The sequence below is a fragment of the Vulpes vulpes genome, chromosome 3 (assembly GCF_048418805.1).
Source record: "Vulpes vulpes isolate BD-2025 chromosome 3, VulVul3, whole genome shotgun sequence".
Lineage (NCBI taxonomy): Eukaryota > Metazoa > Chordata > Mammalia > Carnivora > Canidae > Vulpes > Vulpes vulpes.
The window spans coordinates 138,351,031-138,375,497 of record NC_132782.1 but is presented as its reverse complement, the minus strand read 5'-3'; the positions used below and the strand labels follow the sequence as shown (position 1 = coordinate 138,375,497).

General features: G+C 40.9%; 1 protein-coding gene across 1 annotated transcript in view; it reads right to left on the bottom strand.

The window, feature by feature from the left end:
* Positions 1–1,327: 1,327 nt before the first annotated feature.
* Positions 1,328–24,467, bottom strand: part of LOC112924412 (uricase) — a 31,088-nt gene continuing 7,948 nt past the window's right edge. Inside the window, exons 2-8 of the mRNA XM_026004703.2 lie at positions 22,286–22,504; positions 19,451–19,567; positions 19,274–19,352; positions 8,069–8,255; positions 6,101–6,224; positions 3,997–4,080; positions 1,328–2,061 (exon numbers count right to left, since the gene is read on the bottom strand). Of these exons, the coding sequence (XP_025860488.1) occupies positions 1,987–2,061; positions 3,997–4,080; positions 6,101–6,224; positions 8,069–8,255; positions 19,274–19,352; positions 19,451–19,567; positions 22,286–22,504 (885 nt within the window). The 3' untranslated portion in view covers positions 1,328–1,986. The remainder of the gene's footprint in view (positions 2,062–3,996; positions 4,081–6,100; positions 6,225–8,068; positions 8,256–19,273; positions 19,353–19,450; positions 19,568–22,285; positions 22,505–24,467) is intronic.

The following is a 24,467-nucleotide window of genomic DNA, read 5'->3' as shown; positions in this document are numbered from 1 at the left end:
AGGCAAGACATTTCATTTAACAAACATATATAGAAATTTCTGTGTGTCAGGTGTAAATACTATCACAGCACTTTACAGACATTAATCTATTTAATCTTCAAAAACCTCTGAGATTCTATTTTCACCTCTGTGTTACAGATGAGGTCACTTGTCATAGAGATAGTAAGAGGTGGATCCAGGGTTGAAGTGAGTTCGTGAAATTAAATACTCTACCATGCTAGCTTAAGTTACAGTATTATAAAGGGGAATGAAGCAGAATTATCAAGTAATACCAAGTACTCATATGTCATCATTTATTTAAAAAATGGAGATTTATAAAAATTACTAAGTGGTGGGTTTTTTTTAAAGATTTTATTTATTTATTCATGAGAAAGAGGCAGAGACATAGGTGGAGGGAGAAGCAGGCTCCACAGAGGGAGTCCGATGTGGGACCCGATCCCGGAACTCCAGGATCATGACCTGAGCTGAAGGCAGATGCTTAACCACTGAGCCACCCAGGCATCCCTAAATGAAGTTTTTTTTAATGGAGGAAGGTTATCTAGAATGCTCATGTGGGACAGGTTCTCATCACGGGCCTCTAAAATTATAGTTAATGAAGCTTTATAGTATATATCTATATACAATAGTAGTATTAATCAAGTGGTATTATCACCAGTCAAATCCATATACATCATTAAGTCAATTATATTTATTTCTCTGATCATAAAGGTAATAACTGTTCATATTTGGAAAATCCAGAACAGTACATGGGGAAAAAATTACTCCTAACCCCACCATCTAGAAATCATCATCACTAAATATTTTTAAAATATTTATTTATTTATTTGAGAGGGTGTGTGCACACTGTGCGCTCAAGCTAGCAAAATGGGGGAGGGGCAGAGGGACACAGAATACTGAAGCGGACTTCCTGCTGAGCACAGAGCCTGAGGAGGTGGGACTCAATCCCAGGACCCCAAGACCACGACCTGAGCCGACACCAAGAGTCGTTCAACCGACTGAGCCACCCAGGCACCCCATCACTGATACTTTTACAGAAAGATTCTCTTGTCTTCTTTCTCTGTGGATACTCCTTGATTGTTGTATTGACTTAGCATTTATTAAATGTGGCTGTTTGTGCCAAAGTGTGATGCATTATTCAAAGAAAAACAAATTGTACTTCTTTTCAGTGTCTACTAAATATTCTCTGAGAGTTGTAAAAGTCCTAAAACCAACACATTAAGATTACACAAGAGCTTTTAGAGTAGAAATAAACTCCCAGTGATACATATGCTAGAGCATTCTTAGAAATTCTAATATTCAGGTTAATTGAAGTCACAATAGTGATTGGTTTTTTTTTCTCTCTTTTTTTAAGATTTTATTTATTTATTCATGAGAGACACACAGAGAGAGGCTGGGACACAGGCAGAAGGAGAGGCAGGCTCCCTGCGGGGAGCCTGATGCGGGAGTCAGTCCTAGGACCCGGGGATCAGGACCTGAGCCAAAGGCAGACGCTCAACCACTGAGCCACCCAAGCACCCCTGGTGATAGTTTTTAAAATATGATTTTGTCATTACATTTTCTGCATTGCCCAGAAGCAAAGTTTGAGCATCAGTAGGTTGAAAACAATGCTTGCTCTTAAATTTGTGCACAAATTAATTGATACGACACATCCATTAATTCATGATTATTTTCTTAGTAAATTGACTCTAAAACCTCTCTAAGATAGGAAGGTGCAAGACAACTAAAAAGAAATATTGATTTATGACTATTCTAATACTGCTTAGCATTTGTGAAGTAAGCTGTATCCACAAAGCATGTTATAATTACTAATCACAAAACACCTTGCTGAGCTACTAGAATTCTTTCAGACAGGAGAAAAAAATAACACCATAAATCAACACATTAGTTTGAAATTTTGCATGGTTACATGCTATGATTTCTAGCATCACAGGAGGCTGAGGGAATTCCTCAGTTGAGAGTAGACTTCCAGTGCTGGTGGCTACAATGTCACAGCTTCGAAGCCAGCTTCCTCTTGACCGTACCAGTAATCCTGCCATATGGATTGTCTAATGGTAGCAAGACCTGTAGAAAAACCACATGGCAACTTCAGAGGCATTCCAATACACCGCTCCTTTTTTCTGTGAATCAATATTAAGTCAACCACAAAAACAACAACTCGCTAGAGAGGAAAATGTGTATGACCTACAGTCAAGCTATTCCAAGTATGGCAACGCCTTATTTTTCTTGCAATACTTGAGAGATGAGTTGATTGTCCAGAAAATTAAAGAGTTTTTGAAAAATTTTAATCATTGGGATATAAATGTTTCTCAAATGCATTATATATCTCTGCTTTTTAAGTAGAATGTGGTGAACATAATTTGGCTTTTTCTTGATGATTCATTTTGAACATCAGTCATTGTCCAATGCTATAATACTGCCATGCCCTCAGGAACATTTGAGGTCCTCGGGGCTGTTAGCCCAATACTAAATGGCTCCAGACAGCTGTGAATTTAGAGTTGCTCTGTCTCCCACCCTGTCATTTGTCACTTTGCCACTTTCATCAGTGTGTCCTGAGTCTCTGCTTTTTGTGTGTTGCCTTCACTTTGTACACGGCCACTGGGTTAGGGCCTGAGAGCAGCTCCAGCCATCCCCAAAGTGCAAGCCCAGACACGGGACAACTTGTTCAGCCCCTCAGATGCCATCATGCAGAGCCCTGGCCCAAAGGAACCCGGGCCTTCCTGTGTCGGGGTCCCCATCCGTTCTTCAGGTGGGAGCTGAGGAAGCTGCAAATCTGACTTCTTGGATCTAGAGACACAACGGGCAACGAATCTTTGCAACGAATCTTTGAGCTTGGATGACTGTAGGCCAGAGGTGTTTGGGGGCTTTGAGGAGACTTCCTTTCTCTGCTAGGTTCTGGGGCTAAGCACAGCCCCAGTCACGGCACTTACCCTTTTGTTTGGAGTCTCTTTGTTTTACCTTTGGTGGACATGGCCAGAATCACTCTCAGGTCCCTCTCCTGCTCTTTTGAAGGTAATTATTTTAAAAGGCTTTATATTGTAATTAATGGTATTCTGGTAATGACCATCTTTTCCTTCCATTGAAGTAAACAATGTTGCCTCTGCTCAGTTGAGTGAACAGTACCTGGGATGGAGGTTGCTCTCCTCTGCCACTCAGAGTCCTCTAGCAGCATTCCCAGGCATCCAGGCATGACCTTCGTTTCCCAGTTTGCCACTTTCCTAGGTGGCCCCCCCTACCTCCCCCTACACACTAAAACAAGCTATCGAGATGATGTTTTTCAAATTCTAGAAGTCTGTGAGAGGATGGATCATATAGAGAAAACCTACCATTCTCAAAGTGGCTCAAGAGGGGAAGGACAGTTCTAATCTCCAAGGCCCCACTACTTCAGGCTGTTGAGTCAGACACACTCATTTGGTTTAACCTTCTGTCATGGCTTAAAACAAGTTCAGGTAAGTGTTTTTTCCAAAACAAGGTTTCCTTTCAAAAAAAGTACACTTCCTCATCTTGCTTTCTATAATTGCAATTGGAAACACAAACACTCTTCCATTTTTCTGTTGACATTTTCTGTTTATTGCTACTTAAATTGAAGACTTAATCCAAAGTTAGACGATGAAGGAAAATGAAAATAGAATCTTTTTCTTCTCCTCATCGCCTCATCATGGAAGAATAATGAAGCGGTGACCTTGGGTGGCACTTTTCGGAGAAGCAGATCTCAGAGCTGTCTCATCTGGCACACTCTGTGCTTTCTTTGTTTTTCAATCCCTGCAGCCTCCAACCCTCCTCCACAATCACTCATCCACTTCTAGGGTACTCCAGCCTCAGGTACTGAAAGGCCCAGAGACTAAGGGGACTCTAATCAGTGGCAACTATAAATACTCCTGAAACAACAGCTGTTAAGAGTTTTGCTTGGTGATATTATCGTCCCAAATTTATAAAGACAAGTAAGAGTGTGGGGGCAGGAGTGTAGATGTACTTTAAATATTTTTAAAGTCCTCTTACCTCTTCTTTGTTGATCAGTCCCATTTTGGACATGTCTATGTTAAAGTAGTGAATGTTCGGCAGGCTGATTTCCATGTCTTCCATCTGGAATCCAAAGGAATGTGGATCACTTTGAGCAACTGTGAATCTCTCTCTCTCTGTCACTCCTCCTCTGCAACCCACCTGCCCAATGGCCCATTACTCAAGTTCTACCTATTCCTGAGACACCCTCCGATGTTCCTCTACGGCTCGACATTGTTGACTCCTGCTAGTCCTGTTACTAGATGGTGGGCCCACACTTTTCCCCTCCAAGTACAAAATCTCTTCTCAGAAAAGTAAGAATTCCTTGGGTCAGAAAGCTGTGAGACCTTCGAGATCCCACTGGCCTCTTGGTGCTGGCTGGTTAACCTCCTAAATTCTTCCTCAGCCTATTTCCTCCTCTCTAGGCCTATCTCAAACATTTGCAGGCCCTGGAGTAAGAATATAATTGGAACTATTTAAAGTTATGAATTAAAAAAAATAAAAAATAAAGTTATGAAAGAAGCAAGAAACTTTAAAGTGAAATATGTTCTATCCCTCCAACTTGACAAATATACCTTCATAACAACCTGGAAGGCCAGAATGTAATTTAGAATTCTTTGATTGCTTGCAATGCCATGCCAGGATGTGGTAGTGTGGGAAGAGCCAGACCCCAGCCCCTGGTCCTTCCCACCTTCTCTCTTGGACTCAGGGAGTGCACACCCTTGCTTCCATGTCAAGTCTCATCCATACCTCCTGCAAACATCTGCCCCTTCTCCTCCTGTCAAGCCTAAGGGTAAACATACTGATGGCATAATGTGCCTCCAGAGGACCCATCTGAGGAAAAGGTTTGCAGTTTCTGAAAATAGTCTCAGGGTTATTTGGGCAGTTAATTCTGGGGTGCAGGTATCCAGAGAATGATCTAGAAAGGGATGTGTGGGTACCCAACAGGTCTGTTGCGTTGGCTCCACTGACTCTTCATCCAGTAGAGAGAAGTGTAGCCAGAGAAAGGCCTGGAAAGTGCTAGACCATGGCAGGCATCTCTCTTGCCCAGGTTTCTCTCCATCTCATCACGGAACTAAGTTCAGGCCTTTCTTGCCAGATTTATGCTTCCCAACAGCCTCCAACAGGTCTCCTTGTATGTGGTCTGTTGTCCTTTCAATGTATCATCTTTCTTTTTTAGAGTAATCTTTCTGGAGTGTAAATCCAGTAGTGTTACACATTGGTTAAACCCCTCCGTGGCTCCTAAGAGCTTTCAAGATAAAGTAGGGACCATAAATAAGCCCACAAAGATCCTCCTGATTTGGTTCCTGCCTCATCCCTAGGCACATGGAGAGACTTTCACTCATGGAGCTTCACATATGATAGACCCTCAACAGCAAATGGCTGTCCCATGATGCCTCCTTGCCTCTATACCTACCATGCTCCCTTACCCTAGAGTGTGAACCCTACCTGTCCTTTAAGACTCAACTCAAACACCTCTCCCTCCATAAAGCCTGGCTGGCCCTACGTCCCCTTCCTGAGTTGGACACCTTTCTCTGGATTTCCATAATGCTCTATGCTCTACTGCATCGTTATTTTACTTTTTTTTCTTTTACTCAGTGATGAGTAAAAGAAAAACTCTTTGTGATGTTTTTCAGTGATGAACTCTTTGAGGGCAGGCGCCTTGTCTAATTTATCTTTGTATTCTTCATGTGCTGACAGAGTTATAACCATTCAATAATATCAGATGGGTGGATGGATGGAATCTCCCTGCATCTAGCCTTCATTTCCTGGCTACCCTGAACGATAGGCTCTTGGCCTAATTATTCCTCCTTCAGGGCATTTGAGTGTCCTCATATGAGGCTTAAATTGTGGCAGGTTGAAAAGACCCACAGAATTTTCAACAAACCTAGAGAATTATAGCAGTGGCCTCTGTTTTCAGGTTGGACAGATTTTTCCATTTTTTGCTCTCTTCTCACTTGCTATAACAAGCTTTTGAACAACAACAGATGTCATTTTTCATGTGTCTTCCACTGTCTTATTTTAACTCTCAACTCTCTGTCAGAGCTGACAGGAGACACAACAAGTTCTCTCAGTCTTCAGAATGGCAAATGACAAAACATACCTCAGGAACCCGACTCAAAGAGTGCACCTGGATGTCATAGAGGGTCTTCTGGACAGAGGGTGAGTACTCGCCCTTGTCATAGGGTCCAGCAAATTTCTCCAGGACAATGTCCCGAACAGTATCCCTAAAACACAGGAAAGAGACCTGAGGACTCATAGGGTGGTCTTTTAGGAGTACGCTATTATGTTGAGAAGTGGTGGCCTTCTATCCTCCTAGAAAACAATTTTATTGCTGATTTTAGAAGAGATTAATATCTTGTAATGCCTCCCCCTGAAAACACCTCCCCCCCCCCCACACACACACATATACACACACACATACACCATTCAACAAAGGTATTGAGTATCACCAGGCTATCTTCATCATCTAGAACTAGTGCCCCCTGGGCATTCCAGAGGAAATCTTCCTCCCTTTTGAAGAACCCATGAAGGGGACTTCCAAGTCTGCTAGTGCTCTTACTGCTCAGCTTGGCCAGTTCTTTGAATTATTATGTTTTTAGGGATTTCATTCTGTGCTAGGCTCTGTGCTCAGGATTTTATGTGATTACATCATTAAATTATCTCAATATGCCTGGGCCAAGTACTATTATTATTCTCAGTTTAGACATGAGCAATCTTAAAAGTTAAATGATCCACACTAAGTCATTCCCTCTCCTTAGTGGGAGAGCCAGCTAAGACCCTGATTCTGTCGTGCTCAATTTTGGGCTCTTTCCAATACATCAGTGTGCTGCCACTGGGGAACAATTGAAATAAATAAGGAAAAAGAACGTCGAGGTGAGGTTCTCTATAAGCATTTTCAAACCCATCACAAAATAAAAGGAGTAGAGCAAAACTATGTCAGTGGGAGGAAGCTACCAAGGGGGCATACTCCAGCTCATCAGAAAGCAGCATTTCTTTCTTTCTTTCTTTCTTTCTTTTTTTAGATTGATTTTATTTATTTACTTACTTACTTACTTACTTACTTACTTATTTATGAGAGACACACAGAGAGGGAGGCAGAGACATAGACAGAGGGAGAAGCAGGCTCCCTGCAGAGAGACCAATGTGGGTCTGGATCCCGGGACCCCAGGATTATGCCCTGAGCTGAAAGCAGATGCTCAACCACTGAGCCACCCAGGCATCCCAGTAGCATTTCTAACAGTTGGAATGTAAGCAGAGGAATGAGATGCCTGGCCCAAAAACAAACTCAGAGTCCAGAGGCCTAAGTACTGCTTGTCAAGGATATCATAATAATAATCATACCTTTACATTGCTAAGGCATTTATCATTTATAAACTGCTTCTGTGAATATTGTCTCATTTTGAGTTTAGCCTACAGTGATCAACTCTCCCAGTTTGCCTATGACCAAGGGGTTTCCTGGGACATGGGACTTTCCAGGGTCAAAATCAGAAAAGTCTTTGGCAAACTGGGGTGAGTTGGGCATCCTCATGTAGCTTTCTCTGCATCTACTATGAGGTAGTAAAGCCAAATATCATTATTCTCGCTTGATACAGTGGTTCTTAATGTGTGGCTCCTGGCCCAACACCATCAGCAGCAGCTGGGAGTTTATCGGAAATGCAAGTTCTCAGACCCCACCCCAGACCTACAGAATCAGAACCCCTGGAGGTGGGCCCTGTAATCTGCATTCTAACAAGTCCTCCAGGTGATTCTGATACAGAATAATATTTGAGAGCTGCTGATATAATTAATTAAAAAACAGAGGGTCAAAAAAAGCAAAATAAAAAAAAAATAAAAAACAGAGGGTCAGGGGAATTAGGTGGTCCATCCAAGGTCATTTCAGCTAATAGCATCTAAGATTTCTGTACAGATTTACTAATTCAAGTCAAGAGCATTGTCAGAAGGGTCTCTGAACAGTAGGGAGGTTAAATTAGGTAGCCTCTAATTTTCTCTTTCAGATAGAAGAGTCTATGACCTTAGGGCCCCTGGGAAGAGGGCAGAGCCAGAGCCAAGCCCTAGTCCATGCTCATACCAGGTAGCCTCAAAGTCCACGTCTCTGCCCTGGTGATAGCGCCATTTGCAGTACACCTTGGTGGCAAAACACCGGTCCTTCACCTCAGGGAGGGTGGTGAACTGGTCCTTGATGAATCCTTCGAATCCAGACTGGGTCGTTTTCAAGACCTTGAGATCTTTGATTCCAGAATGAATGACTGGAGGTCCTGTTTCAAGTAAAAACGTAAAAGGGGGTGAAGTTATAAACAAAATAGTGTCTTCTTACTGATACCTAGCTCTAAGGATTCTGGTCATTAAAAAATGGTGCACTGTTTGAACAAAGAACCACCTCACCATCCACGTTTTCTGTCTCCCTGTCTCCTCTGAAGTCCACCTGATGAGGATGGTGTGTGCCTTTCTCTCTATCTGGACTCCATGATGCCCTGCCTCTCTCCAGCCCTAGGAGAACTGAAGGTTGGAGACTAAACCTTCGTGTTGTGTTGAAACCCACAGAAATGAGTACCTTCCTGGCAGCTACACGTACAGGTGACTTCTCAGTCAAATACCTTCCACTTTTTGAGCTCCACTTCACTCAATAGATAATCGTCCTGAAATAAATTAGTAAGCTCCTCCAGAGCAATTCTTCTGTTTGCTACTCTGCCTTTATGGGATGGGGGAGAGTTAATGCTCATGTTGATCATGTACACTGGCTGGTGGCTCCAATTATCATCAGCCCCTCAGTTCTCTTGTGGTGATGAGCTCACCGAAATCACACAACTTCATGAATGAGTAGCATTGCGGACCTGGCTGAGCCTAAATAGAGACTGCAGCGATGAGGCAGTGACCCACAGGGCGTAGATCTGCCTAAGTGGACACCCATAATGGCTTTGGTTTTTGGCTAAAGGAAAAGGGACAAAGTTGAGTCATGGGGGCCTGGGGGAGAGAGGATAGAGTTGGCAAAAGTGGAGGGGATGGTATGGTTCTCCTGCAGTTGCTGACTGTGTAAGGTGAATGGGGAAGGTGGAGGAGTAATAGGTATAATCAGAGGAAGCTATTCCCTTGTGTGCCAGGCAGCTCTAGTTCAGGGCCCAGCACAGGTAGGGCACAGAGTTAGTGAGAGGAAGATTCTCTCTCTTTCTATGTGGAACACACTGTAGCTCTGGCAGTTTGGTGAAGACTGAGTAGAACATGGCACCAGGTGACGTGCTGGGAAGCCTCAGAGTACCGTGTTCTGTAGAGAGCATCATTTCTTCCCACAGAGCAGGGACAACTCAGCCAATGCTGAGCAGAGCCAGTGAAGCAGTAGTTGTACACAACGGGTGCAGACTTCTCCCTAAACATGTGTGAGACAGACCTCCAGACTGTCAGGAGGTGGGAAAGTTTGACTGGAGAGATCCAGCAGTTTTGTAAGGAGAGAACTACAGGCCAGGAAAATTGAGGAATTAACATCACAGTAGCCTTATTTGTGCAGGCTGGTGAGGCTGGATGTTGAGGGCACACTTGGGTACAAACCCCCAGTAGCACGGTGCCACGCCAGGATGACTAAGATCATCTCCTTACAGTATTGAAGCTAGTCCCAATTAAAACCTATCTTTCTTGGCCTGTTTAGTGTATAGCTCAAGGGCCAGAGACATTAGGCATCACTATGCTGTACATGGTCTTAGTTGAAGAACAAGAATATAACTCATGGGGGGATCCCTGGGTGGTGCAGCGGTTTAGCACCTGCCTTTGGCCCAGGGCGCGATCCTGGAGCCTCGGGATCAAATCCCACATCGGGCTCCCGGTGCATGGAGCCTGCTTCTCCCTCTGCCTATGTCTCTGCCTCTCTCTCTCTCTCTCTCTCTGTGTGTGTGACTATCATAAATAAATAAATAAATAATTTTTTAAAAAAAGAATATAACTCATGATCCTCAATTAAAATCCAGGACAGCTCTTAATAATTTAAGAGTTTACATCTTCTATGTGGTTTCGGTCGCTGTGGTTAACTCAGGAGCTGTGGAGTTTAGAAGTAGGTATATAATGACTATATTTTGATTTTCCCAGCCACATGTGCACATCTACCAGAAGGAGCGATGGCCAATGGCTAGTGGTAAGATCAGCTGAAAAATAAGATCAGCTGTTCTGGTTGGAGTGTTCCACGGTAATGAGGTAAAACTGAAATGATATTTATTTAATATTCTGAAGTTCTCCTTGGAAACTACATCTGAAGTAGGATCAAGAGAAAGACACTAGCAATGCCTTAATGCTTTAAGTTGGCTTGATTCATCAGATTTTAGATGTATGAAGACGTGGTTCTGCAAAGTCAGCATTTCTAAATGCTACGTAGGGCTGATCCAAGTGAGCCTACGTTTAAAATCCAAGAGAAGTGCAGAAGCAATCAATAAGTACCGATTGAATGGATGAGTGAATGGATGCAACAAGACTGATTCACATCAAAGAATAAGTATTTCACAGCTTAGCCTCGTTTTCTTCTAGACAGTTCTCCTCCATCAATCTTTTACCATGTCCCTTCCTAATCACACCCACCCAATTATAACAGCAGGAAAGAGAGAGGACATCGCCTTTAGCTGAGAACATCTGGACTATGTTTAGTTGCTGCCTTTTTCAGACTTTATCTTACTTAATCCTCACAAGTCTATTAAGTATTTTTATACAGGAAACTTTCAGTCATTTGCCTATAGTCACATGACTAGAAACTGCAGGGGTAGAATTCGAACTCAGCACTTCATAATTTCCTCCTTTTTGGATCCCTCCCCATCTGCAGGATGTTTTCCTCTAGCTTTAACTATCTATCCTCATTTCTTTACAATAACGGGCCTCTCCAGGAAACAAGACGGCTGCCACCTCTCCTTCCACAGTGTTCTTTGAGGGCTTCAGACAGTTCCCAGCCTGAAAAATACCATCTCCATTGATCTTAAATAGAAACTTAAGCATCACTCTTGGAAATGGCCCCTATGTGTCTGGAAAACTTTTTGTTCCTTAAAAATTTCCTGTTGAAATACAAAGACCCCGTAAATTATGGAGTGGCTTCTTAAGACTTTATAAACTACTATAGCCTACTTCCAAAAGTTATTCCTTCTAGAAAAAAAAAATCCTATAGAAATGAAATATAGGTTTGCAATAAGAAATAAGATTAGAACAAACAGTGGGGATCCTGAGGCAGGGGACAAAGAGAAAGTTAATGAGAACCAAAGGCAAATTTTACCTATTTCAGCTTTTCCTATACAGTTGGCCTTTATCCCCAACATCCATGCAAACCAATTAGACTTTGGCTCCTCCAATGGTCTTCATCATAAAAGGATTCCTGATTGCAGTTGTTGCATAGGGGTTGAGGCCACAACTCGGGACTCAAGATTTCCTAAATTCAGGTCTCAGTGCTCTCCATGCTTTCCTCCCCTACTTATGAGCACTATTCCCTTCAGAAAATTACTTAACTCCTCTCTACCTTGAGTTTCTCATCTTGCAAATGGAGATGACTACCATACCTATTGCCTAAAATTGATAGATGTCTGAGGAAATATCCATAAAGGACTTAGTAGAATGGCTGCCCCAGAGACAATGCTTTCTAAAAGTTAACATGATTTTGCAATAATTGATGTTTCCTTACCAACTTTACCTGTGAATGTTTCCCATGTTTCACAAAGGCTCATCAGGTTCCAAAAACTACTTCTGACACATCATCTCTATCCACCTCCAGCCCTGGGATGAGACTTACTGATCGTTGGGGAGTGTCAATTCTCCTAGGCAACTTTTAAATGATCTATTTTCTTGCTAGAATCTAAAAATGAAGAAAGAAGTTGTATTTTCTTTTTTTTTTCTTAGAAGTTGTATTTTCTAATGTGTTCTGGCCTCAGTTTCACGCAGAATAAAGTGTTTTGTGTTCCCAAAGACAATTAACCGTTGCCACAGTTTTGGCAGAACATAAACCATCTACTCTGGTGCGTTCATCATTCTATGAACAACAACAACAGCAACACGAGCAGCAGCAACAACAACAACAACAACAACAACAACAACAAAAACCCTATTCTCTTTTAAAGTGAAAACATTTTCTTCCTTGGTGCACATTAGACATTCTGGATAAAATCAAAGAGCTTATTTTATCTTCCCTTGGCAGTGCCCCAGCTTTCTGATCACTGGTACGAACCTGAGCCTTTCAAATTCACGGACCCATCAACTAAAAATATGATGCCTCACACACTCTGAAAACAATTGCAATTGAGACTAACAGAATTAATTCAGCCAAAGGAACCGTCCTTCTAGATGACTTGTCATGAAACCACTTAATCAGCTTTTATCCTTTTTTTTTTTTGCCATGGTTATAGAGTAATGCAAAAGAAGATCTTCACATTTCACTTTGCTAGAACATAATCTTTGCTAGCTTTTAGTGTCCTCCTACACACTTAACAGATTGTGGTTTATCTCTCAGAGAAGCATACATCCTACCCCTTAGCTCTCTAAGGGAAAGAAACTCACTGCAAATTAATAGAAAATAAGCCCAATTCCTTACCTACGCATCAGGTGTCACAAAGCACAAAGCTTTATGGAGCCAAGAGAAAAAAAATCCTGTCATGAAGTGGATAATTGCTTCCATGTTTAACACCTCCAAAAAGGACACAAATAGCTGAAAGGAGGATATTTTAAAACTCTATTAAATCATTCTAGTAGAAAAACCTCAAACTTGTAAAGTGCTAGAAAAAGTGAAGATTAAATATCATTTGCCTTTAAGAGTCCATTTCACTCACACAGGGAGAGTGCAAGGTGCCTCCATGCAACTCTGGACGGGAAAATATGGTCAGCCAGGTGGAAGGAAGTTAACTGGGCTTTTGTACAACGAGGTTGTGATCAAGGAGGTTTAAAAGACCTGTGTGTACCAAAAAAATATATTCCTTTGGAGAAACTGAAGAGTTTCAGTCTTGCATCAAAAAGGACATTCACAGCCTACTTGGCAATGGGCCATTTTTGTCCTGGGCCTCCCACTTCCTCCCTCTCACTTCTTCCACCTGCCCAGCCTCAGAAATTACTCTCCTCCAGGACTTCAATTTCATCACTCCCCTTCTTTAAGACCATCTCCAACACTCCCCCATTCTCCAGGTCAGTAGTTTTTTTTTTTTTTTTTTTTTTACTACAAGTAGACAATATCTATTAGTTGAGATGTCTTCTCCATCTCCCATTCCTTTACTTAGCTATTCTTTAGCTGAATTTTTATATTTAGTGTCAGATTGGGAGGAATTTGATTCTTCAAGAATTGTGAGTCATAATTCAGGTACTGCAGAGGTCTGTGGGCCAACTTAGTCCAAATAAGTGACTCAACCATCTCAGCCACTTCAAGACTTGGCTATGCTTATAATTCAGGGAAACACATGAGAGAAGAAGTTTGGAAGATCCAGGTTCCTTAGAACACCTAAACCAACACCTTGCATCACATGTGCAGACCTAGTTCTTCTCTCGGAGTTTGGCAAGTCACAAACATAACAGTCGTCATCCCTCTGTCTGGGTGAATCTTCCAGATTCTCCCGTGGAACTAACAGACTTTGAAACAGGTAAAAGTACACTTAATGATGTAGCTTTCAAGGATCTGCTAGGAAAATAGTATAATGGGAATTTTATAGCAATTCTCAGGGTCTAAAATGGTGCTCGAGATTCAGTAGGTTTTCCGTAAACGTGTGTTCAACTGGTAAGAAAGAATCCAGTCCATCAATTACATACCCCGCTGGGAAGAGTCCCTATTGGGAGTTGCATGGCTGAGTGTGTGATTAAGTGCATCTGTTTGACGGGCCAGAATTCTTACCAGCTAGCTAGCCCTCACCAAAAACCTTATTTATTTGTTTTTTATTTTTTAAAAAAATTTTAAAAATTTTATTTTTCATTCATGAGACACACACACACACACACACACACACACAGAGGCAGAGACACAGGCAGAGGGAGAAGCAGGTTCCCTGTGGGAAACCCAATGTGGGACTTGATCCCAGGACCCCAGGATCACGCCCTGAGCCAAAGCAGACACCCAACCATTGAGTCACCCAGGTGCTCCCAAAAGCCTTATTTACAAGGTTGTAATAACAATCTTTACCATGTGAATTGGAGTGGGGTGGGGGCAGAGGTAGATAATAATTATTTTTTTAGTTAAGCCTATGCAAGGGCATTTCTTGTGATAATGCTTGTACATGGACTTACCTCACAATATCTGTAGTTGTAGCGCTTGGATAACAGGCAAATTAAGAATTAAACTTTGCTATGCTAAGATCATAGATCCTTACTCTCCAAAGAGGGACTGAGTACAAATGTCATCTTTATGGACACAGCACTGGAAAATACACATACTCATATACGTGTCCACACACGTACCACATACACTTAGGGCAACAGATGCCTCTTCCCCTACCCTGATCCCTGCCAGCCCCACATGATATTCGGAGGTGCACTAGCCTCTAGAGGAGTCAGGCTGGGGCTTCTGGGAACACCACCACAACGACTGCAGTACCCTGAAATTTTGGGGCCTTCTGCAGAAAGAAAAGGCGTTGTCCTTATTACGGTGACCAAGTGACTAGTTTTTCCATTCTGCAGCAGCCAGGTGACTAGAATTCAGGCTGGAAAGAACAAGGGTGTGGAGAGCCGCCTGTTTTCTTCTTATGATCAGCAGAGCCCTACCAAGGGGCCACTCCACTTCTAACTCCAGGGTCCTGCTAAAACATTCTTATGGAAGTCACCGTGACCCGTTTGCAAAACTGCACACTTACTCTTCAGTCTTCTCGTAATCCCAACTTCTGAACCTTCCCGGGGCAAACACTGCTTGCCCTTTACTAAATCTATGTCCTCTTCCTCCTGGGTACCCGGCTAGACTACATCTCCCAGCCTCCACTGCAGTTGGCTGTGGCCTGATTGGGTTCTCTCCGGTGGAAGTGCTGTGTGCTACTCTCTGGCCTGGCCTTACGCTTGAGGGTTTCTGCCTCCTTTTGCTCCTCCAAGCTCTTTTCTTCTCCTAGTTGTCTGGTAAGGGGATCTGCCCTCAAGGTGACCCCAAAAAGTAAAGATAAAAAAGTAAGGCTGCATCAACCTGGGATCCTGAATAACTAACTTCCCAGAGCAGAGTATCACCCCAACACACACACACGCACATGCACAAGCACACACACACGCAGGCACGCACACACACATGCTCACACAAATGCTGAACTGGACTTCTACAAAAAGCACTGAGCTTCTTGAACGGAGGCTCTACATATGAACCGTGTGTTACACAGCCTGTTGTCCTAATATAATTCCCGATTTCTTGAAATGTATCTTTCTTTTGCATCCATGACACCACTCTCCAATCTTCCTTCTTTCTCTCTGGCCTTTCTTCTGACTTTTTTTTTTTTTAAGATTTTATTTATTTATTCATGAGAGACACAGAGAGAGGCAGAGATACAGGCAGAGGGAGAAGCAGGCTCTCTCCAAGGAGCCAGATGCGGGACTCGATCCCTGGAGATCACGCCCTGAGCTGAAGGCAGACACTCAACCACTAAGCCACCCAGGCATCCCCCATTTGACTTTTTAGACTGCCCAACCCATAAACTGGGGAATTTCCCCCAGTCTTCTCACTTTCCTCCTCTCATTTCACGTGTTTTCCTGAAATGGCTCCTTCTTGCCCACAGCTTCACCCACCATCAGTCTGTTGATGGTCTCCAAATCTATCTCTATCCCTCATTCCCCAAATCATCAGCTTACCCTGAATACTTTCTAATCATACGTGTTCTCCTCCATCAGTTCCCCCAAGCCCCTACTTTAGGGCAACTTTAACTCCTCCTTCTCTGTAACCTCCACCCCTACCCAACCACTCACACTCACTCAGTACCCTTCAGAAATGCCTCACATAATGTCCTCTCCATCTCTACTTCTCACTGCCTTAGATCTGACTCCATCATTTCTCCATCTCTGCAACAAGATTCCAAATTTTTACTGCCTGTTTTTGCAGCCCACGCACAGTAATGTTGGTCAGAATTATTGAATCGTGTATACACACACACACACACACACTCACACACACAGGCCTTTCCTGGGTCTTTATCTCCATCCATAATAATAATAATAGTAGCTGTCATTTAAGGAGTGCTTCCTATGTGCCAGGTACTGGGCTAAAATGCTTTATATTAATATCTATCTCCTTTAATTCCCTGGGCAATTGAGGTGAACACTGTTATCATCATCTCACAAATGAATACCACTGAGGTAGCATAAGTAACTTTCCCACGGTCATAAAGTTATTAAGTAGTGGAGCTCAAATTCAAATACGGTGTAGTCTGATTCCAACCCATATGGCTTTACCACTTTGCAAAACCACCTCCAAGTTAGACCAATCTTGCTAGCATGGTACACCAGGCCCTTCAAAATCCAGCCCAAATCAATCTCTTCATTTTCATCTCAGCTCTTATATTCTAAGAACTAGACCCTTTGAACTTGCTACTATTCCTCAAATGCTTTGCCCTTTCAAACTCAAATTACTTGCCCAGAATAGTGGTCAGCATAAGGCAGATGTCCAAAATATTTATTTTTCCTCTTCCATTCCTCCTTAGGTCCTACCCACATACACTCTGTTACTTCCACCTGTAATCTTCTTTCCCCTTCTATGCCCAGCACATCCTGAATCATTTTTCAAAAGCCAATTGGAATATTTCTTCCGTCCCTGTCAAGCCTTCCAGACTACCCTAGGAAGAGTTAGTTTTTTTGTACCTGTTTGTCTCTCTAGCATAACTTTTATTCTTTCATTGTGATTTTTAGCCTCTTACATTGCAATAAATCTTGTTATAAGTCTATCTCTTACATTCATCTACTGTAATCTCACTAGGGCCAAGGAATGTCTTACCCACCTTGGAATTTACAGCCCTAGGATACATTAAAAAGTCCTCAAAATCCAATTGTTGAATGAATAGTATTTCAATGAATGACATAAGCATAGTTCATTCATTTTCTCATTTTCTTTTTTTTTAATATTTTACTTAAATTCAATTTGCCAACGTATAGTATAACACCCATAGTATATAGTATAGTATAACTCATCCCATCAAGTGCCCTCCTTAATGCCCGTCACCCAGTTGCCCTACCCCCCTACCCAGCCCCCTCCCGCAACCCTTTGTTTCCCAGTTAGGAATCTGTCATGGTTTGTCTTCCTCTCTAATTCTTTCCCACTCAGTTTTGTGTTCTCCTTTTTTGTTCGCATTTTTCAATTAGCTCTTCGAAAAGCTAATTCTAGCTCCTGCTATGAGGAGTATGAGCCCCACGCATGGCCCTCAAGCCCTCAGAATCTGGGAAATGGGAATTAAGATGTCTTGTAAATATAAAATACACACAGGATTTCAAAGACTTAACTTTGTAAAAAGAAGGTGAAATATTTCATTAGTGATAGATATTTATTACATATTTAAGGGGCATTGTGTGTATAGAAGATTAAATAAATCATTAAAATTAATTTTTTTGCTTTCCTAATGTGACTACTAGAAAATTTTAAAATTATATTTCTGCTGGACAATGACAGTTTAGAGTTTAAAATTTTATGAGTAGTCAGTGTGGTTTGGGTAGGAAAACACTGACTCAGGGAGTCAGGAAACCTTTTTTTCTCTTTCTTTCCCAAAGTCACATATGAAAGGAAGGAAAGAAAGAAAGCTACATTTCAACTAACTAAAAGCTGAGTCGGCAAGTCAATATATCACATGGCTACACATTTGGGGGATTAAAAAATCATTATATTTTCAACTTAACTACTAGTTATTCAGTCTCCTTTATCGGACAATAATTACATTACTGCCAATTAAACACTGAGAAGGCCCTGATTGTGCCTGGAATTTCATATTAAAAATATTAAACAACAGCTAACACACTAGAACTTTCTAAGAGAAGGCATTAGCCAATATAACTCAGAATGAGAAGGGACTTATATTTTATTAACCTCATAATATTTCTGACATTTACAAAATGCTACCTCCAATTCTCACTGAAGAGAGCTTGAGAAGAAAGAGGAGATACAGAAAAGGAAAGGAAGGGAAGGAGAGAAGAGGAAAAGAGAGAAGAAGAAAGGGACGAATAATTGAAGAGGGAAAAAGTTTAGAGTCCACATTTTAAATTTATAATGATCATGAAAGTTTATTTTTTTTTAGGATAGAGATCTTTCTACCACATTTAGCTGCATGATTCTTAGAAGTCCTCTACTCTTAACTTGTAGCCAGTTATTGAACTCTACTCTGATCATCTCAACCAAGCAGTGGGAGACAAGCTTAGGGAATTTTGATATTTGCTAAGGTCAGTCCTCAGTACTAATAAGATCCATATTGGGCAGCCCGGGTAGCTCAGGGGTTTAGCGTCGCCTTCAGCCCAGGGCGTGATCCTGGAGACCCGGGATTGAGTCCCACGTCGGGCTCCCTGCAAGGAGCCTGCTTCTCCCTCTGCTTGTGTCTGTCTGTCTGTCTGTCTCTCTAGGTCTCTCATGAATAAATAAATAAAATCTTTAAAAAAAAATAGTAAGATCCATATTGTAATTATGCTCTGAAGTTAAGTTTTAAATTTCTTAGTAAATAGAATGAATTATATAATTGTTATTGCTATTTAAATGAAGTTCATTCTATAGTAATTATAATAATATCAGTGGTTTTACTACTATGAAAATAAAATGTCAGAGAAACTCGATTGTTATTTACTAGCTATTTCCTATAAAGGTTACTATAATTATAGCATGGTATGGTACAAAAAGTACTGGTCAGAAAATTCAGAGATTTGAGGTTTTGTCAGCTTGGACCTTTTTTTCCCTCATCTCAGAATCAGATGATAAAAATGATCTACCTTATTCAGCCCCTAGATTTGTTGCAAAATGTATTATTTCATATATATATATTAAGATTTTATTTATTCATGAGAGAAACACACACAGAGAGAGAGAGAGAGAGAGAGAGGCAGAAACAAGGGCAGAGGGAGAAGCAGGCAGGGAGCCGGACATGGGACTAGATCACCGGGTCTCCAGGATCATGTCCTGGGCCGAAGGCATCGCTAAACCACTGAGCCACCCGGGCTGCCCTCATTTTTATATTTTTAAGGTAAAAAGTAGCTAGTTTTTAAATGTACTCCAGAGTCACAGAGCTCATTTCCATCTCCAGATGTAAATGCCTTCGAATTTCTCTACAGTTTTCCTCAGTGTTAATAAACAGAATTGTTTAGAGGAAAGAAATATTGAATTTTCTGTTGCAGAATCAAGACATGAAAAATATTTTCTCACCACTTCTCATCTGTTCAACCTCACAGAAGTGCGTTCCAGTGGGATTGTGAATAAATGCATGGACATGCTTAACTCCATTCTGAAAATTAGGAAAAAAAATGTTTCCAGTAAAATTTCAGCATATGTCATAAAGCCAATTTCTTTAATTAAGCTGAGAACACAAATAACTGAGGTAACCTTTTCAAAACGCTTCCAAGGGACCTCTTCTACATAGACTTGAGCTCGGATGACATGGTTAAAAGAAGAAAGGAAATGCTCACAGATGTTCATTGCAAAAGTTTCTATGCTTTTGATCTGTAAAAGAAAACAAAATGCTAGTGATCAGAAACACCTGCTCCATTTAAAAATAATTTGTAAATACCCATGGAGTTCTCTTTCCTGTTCAAATGCTTTTTAGAATCAGAAAAACATAGATTTTGAAAGAATCTGGAGAGGTCAATGGTCCTTATCCCAATTTTTCACAAGGTCACCAGGTGAGACTATATCCTGTTTTTAAACGAAACCTGTTTTGCAGGAAGAAATGTGTCAATCAATGGATGAGCAAAATGAAACTTAACATTTAGATTCTCTTTACGGTAAGCTCTGTCATCACCCATGCCAACTACAGTACTATAGTATGCTCCCAAACACTCTGGTATCTTTATGAGGTTGGCCAATGGGCCTCCCAGTTTCCCAAGGAAAAATGTTAATGTAGGTAGGGCTATTTCTGTTTCCTTGCTTCATAAACTGACCTTCCATTGACCATCCTTAGCTCTCCACTCCATAAAACAGCTCTCTACTTCTCCATAGTAATCTGTAGACAATGTGTTATGGTCTTAGCATCATCTACAGATGATTTATGACTTTGCCTAAAATGGATTATTTGTACTGGTTTCCCCAGGATAGTTCTGTTTTATGCTTGTTGTCCCAGGATAATTATTAGCATCTTATTTCACTCCCAGAAATGTCCTAGTTTAGAAAATAAAAATACAAACCCCAGAAGATGTATGTATTTTGTTGAAGCATTACTTACAATAGCCAAAATATGGAAACAATCTAACTGTCTATGAATGGATGAATGGATAAAGAAAATGTGATAGATATTTAGATATACATATATTTTTATGGTATATATTTATTTATATTTGTTATTTATACCATATTTATATGGTATGTATATGGTGTATATATGTTTTTATATATAATGGAATAATATTCAGCTATAAAAAAGAATGAAATCCTTACATTTGTGATAACATGGATCATAGATTAACCTAATGGCATCATGTTAAGTGAAATAAATCAGGAAAAGACAACCATATGTTCTTATCTACATGTGGAATCTAAACAAAACAATGTAACGTTTTATTTGGTAAAAAACAAACAGAAAAAAAATCAAGTTCATAGATACAGAGAATAGATTGGTGGTTGCCAAGGGAGAAAGAGTGAGCAAAACCAGAGAAGGGAATCAAAAGGTACAAACCTGCAATTATAAAATAAATAAGTCATGGGAATATAATGTACAGCACAGCAAGTACAGTCAAAAATACTATACTGTCTACTGGAAAGTAGTTAAGAGAATAAATCTTATAAGTTCTCATTTCAGGGCGCCTGGGTGGCTCAGTCAGTTAAGCATTTGCCTTTGGCTCAGGTCATGATCTCAGGGTCCTGGGATAGAGCCTTGAGTCGGACTCTTTGCTCAGCATGGAGTCTGCTTCTCCCTCTCACTTTCTAATAAGTAAATAACACCTTTAAAAATATTATTAAAAAGTTGCCATCTCAAGAAATAAAAATTTATTTCACTACATATACAAACATCAAATCATTATGTTGTACACTTGAAACTAATATAAAATTGTGTGCCAATTATACCTCAATTAAGAAAATCAAAAGAAATAAGCAAGCGTCTTGATTTGGATAAGAAATTATATGGTGATTCTATCTATAATGAATAAATTCTAATTGTTTTTAATATCCAAGTCCATTCCTTCACTTTTCTGCATCTCTCACACAATACAGGAAATACAAGAATCTGTGTTGCCTATCTCTCTTCTATAGCTCAGCACGAAAGCCTATTTTCAATTTGTTTTTTTAAGGGAGCAATGCTTTTGTCCATAGCCATGTTTATGCTTGCTGAGCCACTCTGATTAACAAAAGAAAGGTTCAGCGGGGAGAAAAACCTTGCAGAAATTATATGTCAATTAGTCTGTTCATTTCATGCATTCTGAGTAAGGATTTCGTGCAAAAACATGAGAAAAAGAAGCTTTCCAGTCTACATTTCTTGTCTTTTTAGGTTTCTTAGCAAATAAAAAAATTATCTTGAGCTGCCCAGAAATCTGCTGGTGGTCCAGTACAGCTTCACTCACACTTAAAAAATGTGCAAGCTGAAGTGCTAAAATATCAGATTCCTTCAGCAGCAAGACCCTTTTGAAGAGTATACTTAACACCATATCCAGACATTAAGTGGTCATGGAGTTGGGAAAATTAGAAAGGCATTAAAAGTTGGGCAAATAGACTTCAAAATATATCTTGTACTCAAGATTTTCTTCTATAGTAACACCAGAAAGAGAAATGGTACTTTCTTCTATAAATGTACACCATTCTAAAAGAAAAAAAAAAATAAGCAACAGGAGTCAAAGAAATGTATGACAAAAAAAATGTGTAAAATTCTATTCTGAAATCCTCCCAGGGCTTTGATTTGCCAATGATCCTAATTAAGAGAGAACTTGTAAATTTGTCAGATAGGATTCTCTTCCTAAAAGATGTAGTAAGTTGAGAACCAAAAAAGAGAAGAAATAAGAAGAAGAAGAAGAAGAAGAAGAAGAAGAAGAAGAAGAAGAAGAAGAAGAAAACTGAGAAAGCTCTTCTACAAGAGTGAGAATTTTAGAATAGAAATGAAAAAAATTAGTGGCTTAAATATAAAAATAGGGTTAAAAAGTACAGGGAACTTGCAGTAAGCAGTGATAGCCTCAAGTTAATAGTACAGTGAATTCCGCATCAAGACAGGAAGCCTCTGAGAAGAATGACACATACCCCTTTAAACTTTGCCAAGACATGAACTGTGTTCTTGATGGTGTCTGTGGGGATGATGTCTGAATTATCTCCATACACGTAATCTTTTTTGGAGCTCAGAGTAAGTTGCACTGAAGTTGCCACCTCTTTAATGCTGTGGTATTTTCCATCTCGCTGAATGTGGAGAACTTTCACCATGTCCTTCCCATAGCCAGTTCGGACAAACTCCACCTCATCGTTCTACAATAAAAACACAAGTCATCAAAAAAAAAAACAAAAAAAAACAAAAAAAACAAAAAAAAAAAAACACAAGTCATCTTATCAAAGAAACCTAAATGAAGGCAAAAAGTCTGCAAGCTCTTCAAGCCTTGATTTAACCACATCATTGTAAAAGGCTAGAGTTAAGAGTATCCATGGAAGCAAGACTATATCTGACCTTTGAAGAAAAATGAGAATTTGCATGGAGAAAAGAGAATTGTGAAAAATGGGTGAAAATATTATCAAACTAGCCTGAAGACAGACTGGTACATGGCTTTCTTGGTAATAATAACTAATAACAATGAGAACAGTATCCCCTGGACCAAACGATTACTCTGTTTTATTTCAACCCTGCCAACTTTAATCCTTGTAGCAGCTCCAGAAACTAATATTATTCCCATTTTACAGAGGGAGAAACTGAGCTTCAAAGAGTTTAAGTGACTTGCTCTACTTCACATAGCTAGTGAAGGATAGAGCCAAGGATTCACACTGTTGACTCCAAATTTTGTACTCTGAACCACTGTGTAGACTGCCATTCTTCTATAAAATTTTTTGGCTTAAGTTAACTGAAACTAATTACATCCTCTTTTTTATACGGAGTGCTATTCTGGAGAAAATGCCCTGTGATCAATAAGAACAATTTGAAAATTGCTTCTTCTACTTGCTGCCGGGAAGAAGAGTAATTAGTGACAGGGTCCAGATTACCTTCAGGAGTGCAGAGCCAGGGCCATCTGGCTGCAGGGAAAGCTATGCTTTTAGCAAAGAGACACTTAATAAAAGCCTGGTGATTGATTCATTAGTACCCTTATCTGGAACTGGAGCTCTCACTAGCAAATACATCCATCTCCAAGGCTAGGATTCAGAAGATTTGTCCCTGGGTTTTACTGGTATTTGAGAGAAGAGGCAGGAGGGAGCAGAGGGACAGAAAAACCTATTTTATTTAGCATCAAAACTGAACATTAAAATGGTAATGGAAGAAAGTGACAAAAATAAAAGTAAATCAAAAACGGCATGCAGTGAGAGTCTGGGGAGGGTCACAAAGAAGGAACCTCACCTGCTAATTGCACATAGGCAATATGCTGAGGGCTGCCTAAAAATCTGTTTACATAAAGCATCACCAGATCCCATGGGAGGAATTATAAAATACTAACCAACATCAGAATGTATTGTCATGTTCTTAATCAAAGTGAGAGGGATGGGAGGCTGTCTTAAATCTCAGGGATGGAGCCTGGTAGGTAGGGCACACTGCTGATTTAAGGGACGGCTCTGGGGAAGGTCCCTCAAAAGCCTCTGACCCAGTTTTGGACGGACTCATCTTCAAGAAAAGGATCAATAAGAAAACTCAAAGAGCAGACTTAGAGGATCTTAATAACTATAATACTGACAAGGAAAGAGTCACCGCTTGTGGTTGCAGGAGCTTTGGCATCAGACCAGGTCCAAAATCTGTCTTGCTATTTATAGCTTTGTGGCTTACAACAAATTATTTGTTGGCTCTGAGCCCTCAGTTTCCCCAGCTGTACAAACGGAGATAACCGCCCCAACTTGTAGGAGTTGCTGGTGAGTGTGAAAGTCCCATCTCAGTTCCTAGTACCTAGTGGAGCAGTGAGGTCCATCCCAGCAACCGTGGCCACATCAGGCCTGGCTGTGGGTGCAGCAGTAGCAGAGATGGCAGGAGGGACTTCGAGTAAAGGCACCAGTTTTTAGGGTAGAGAGCTCTGCTGGCAGCAGCCAGAGGAAGACTCTGACATGCTTTTTGAGCCACAAGGTATTGCACCAAGGGGAGGGAGGCACTTGGATGGCTTGGGGCCCTTGGATGGCATGGATGAGGGGCCAGAGCCAAAGGCCTCCAAGATCGTCCATCAGCCCCAGGACACAGCAGGACTCAACAGATGTTACTTCTCAGTCCTATGTCCTGCCATTAATACCCAAGCTACAGTAGCTCAGT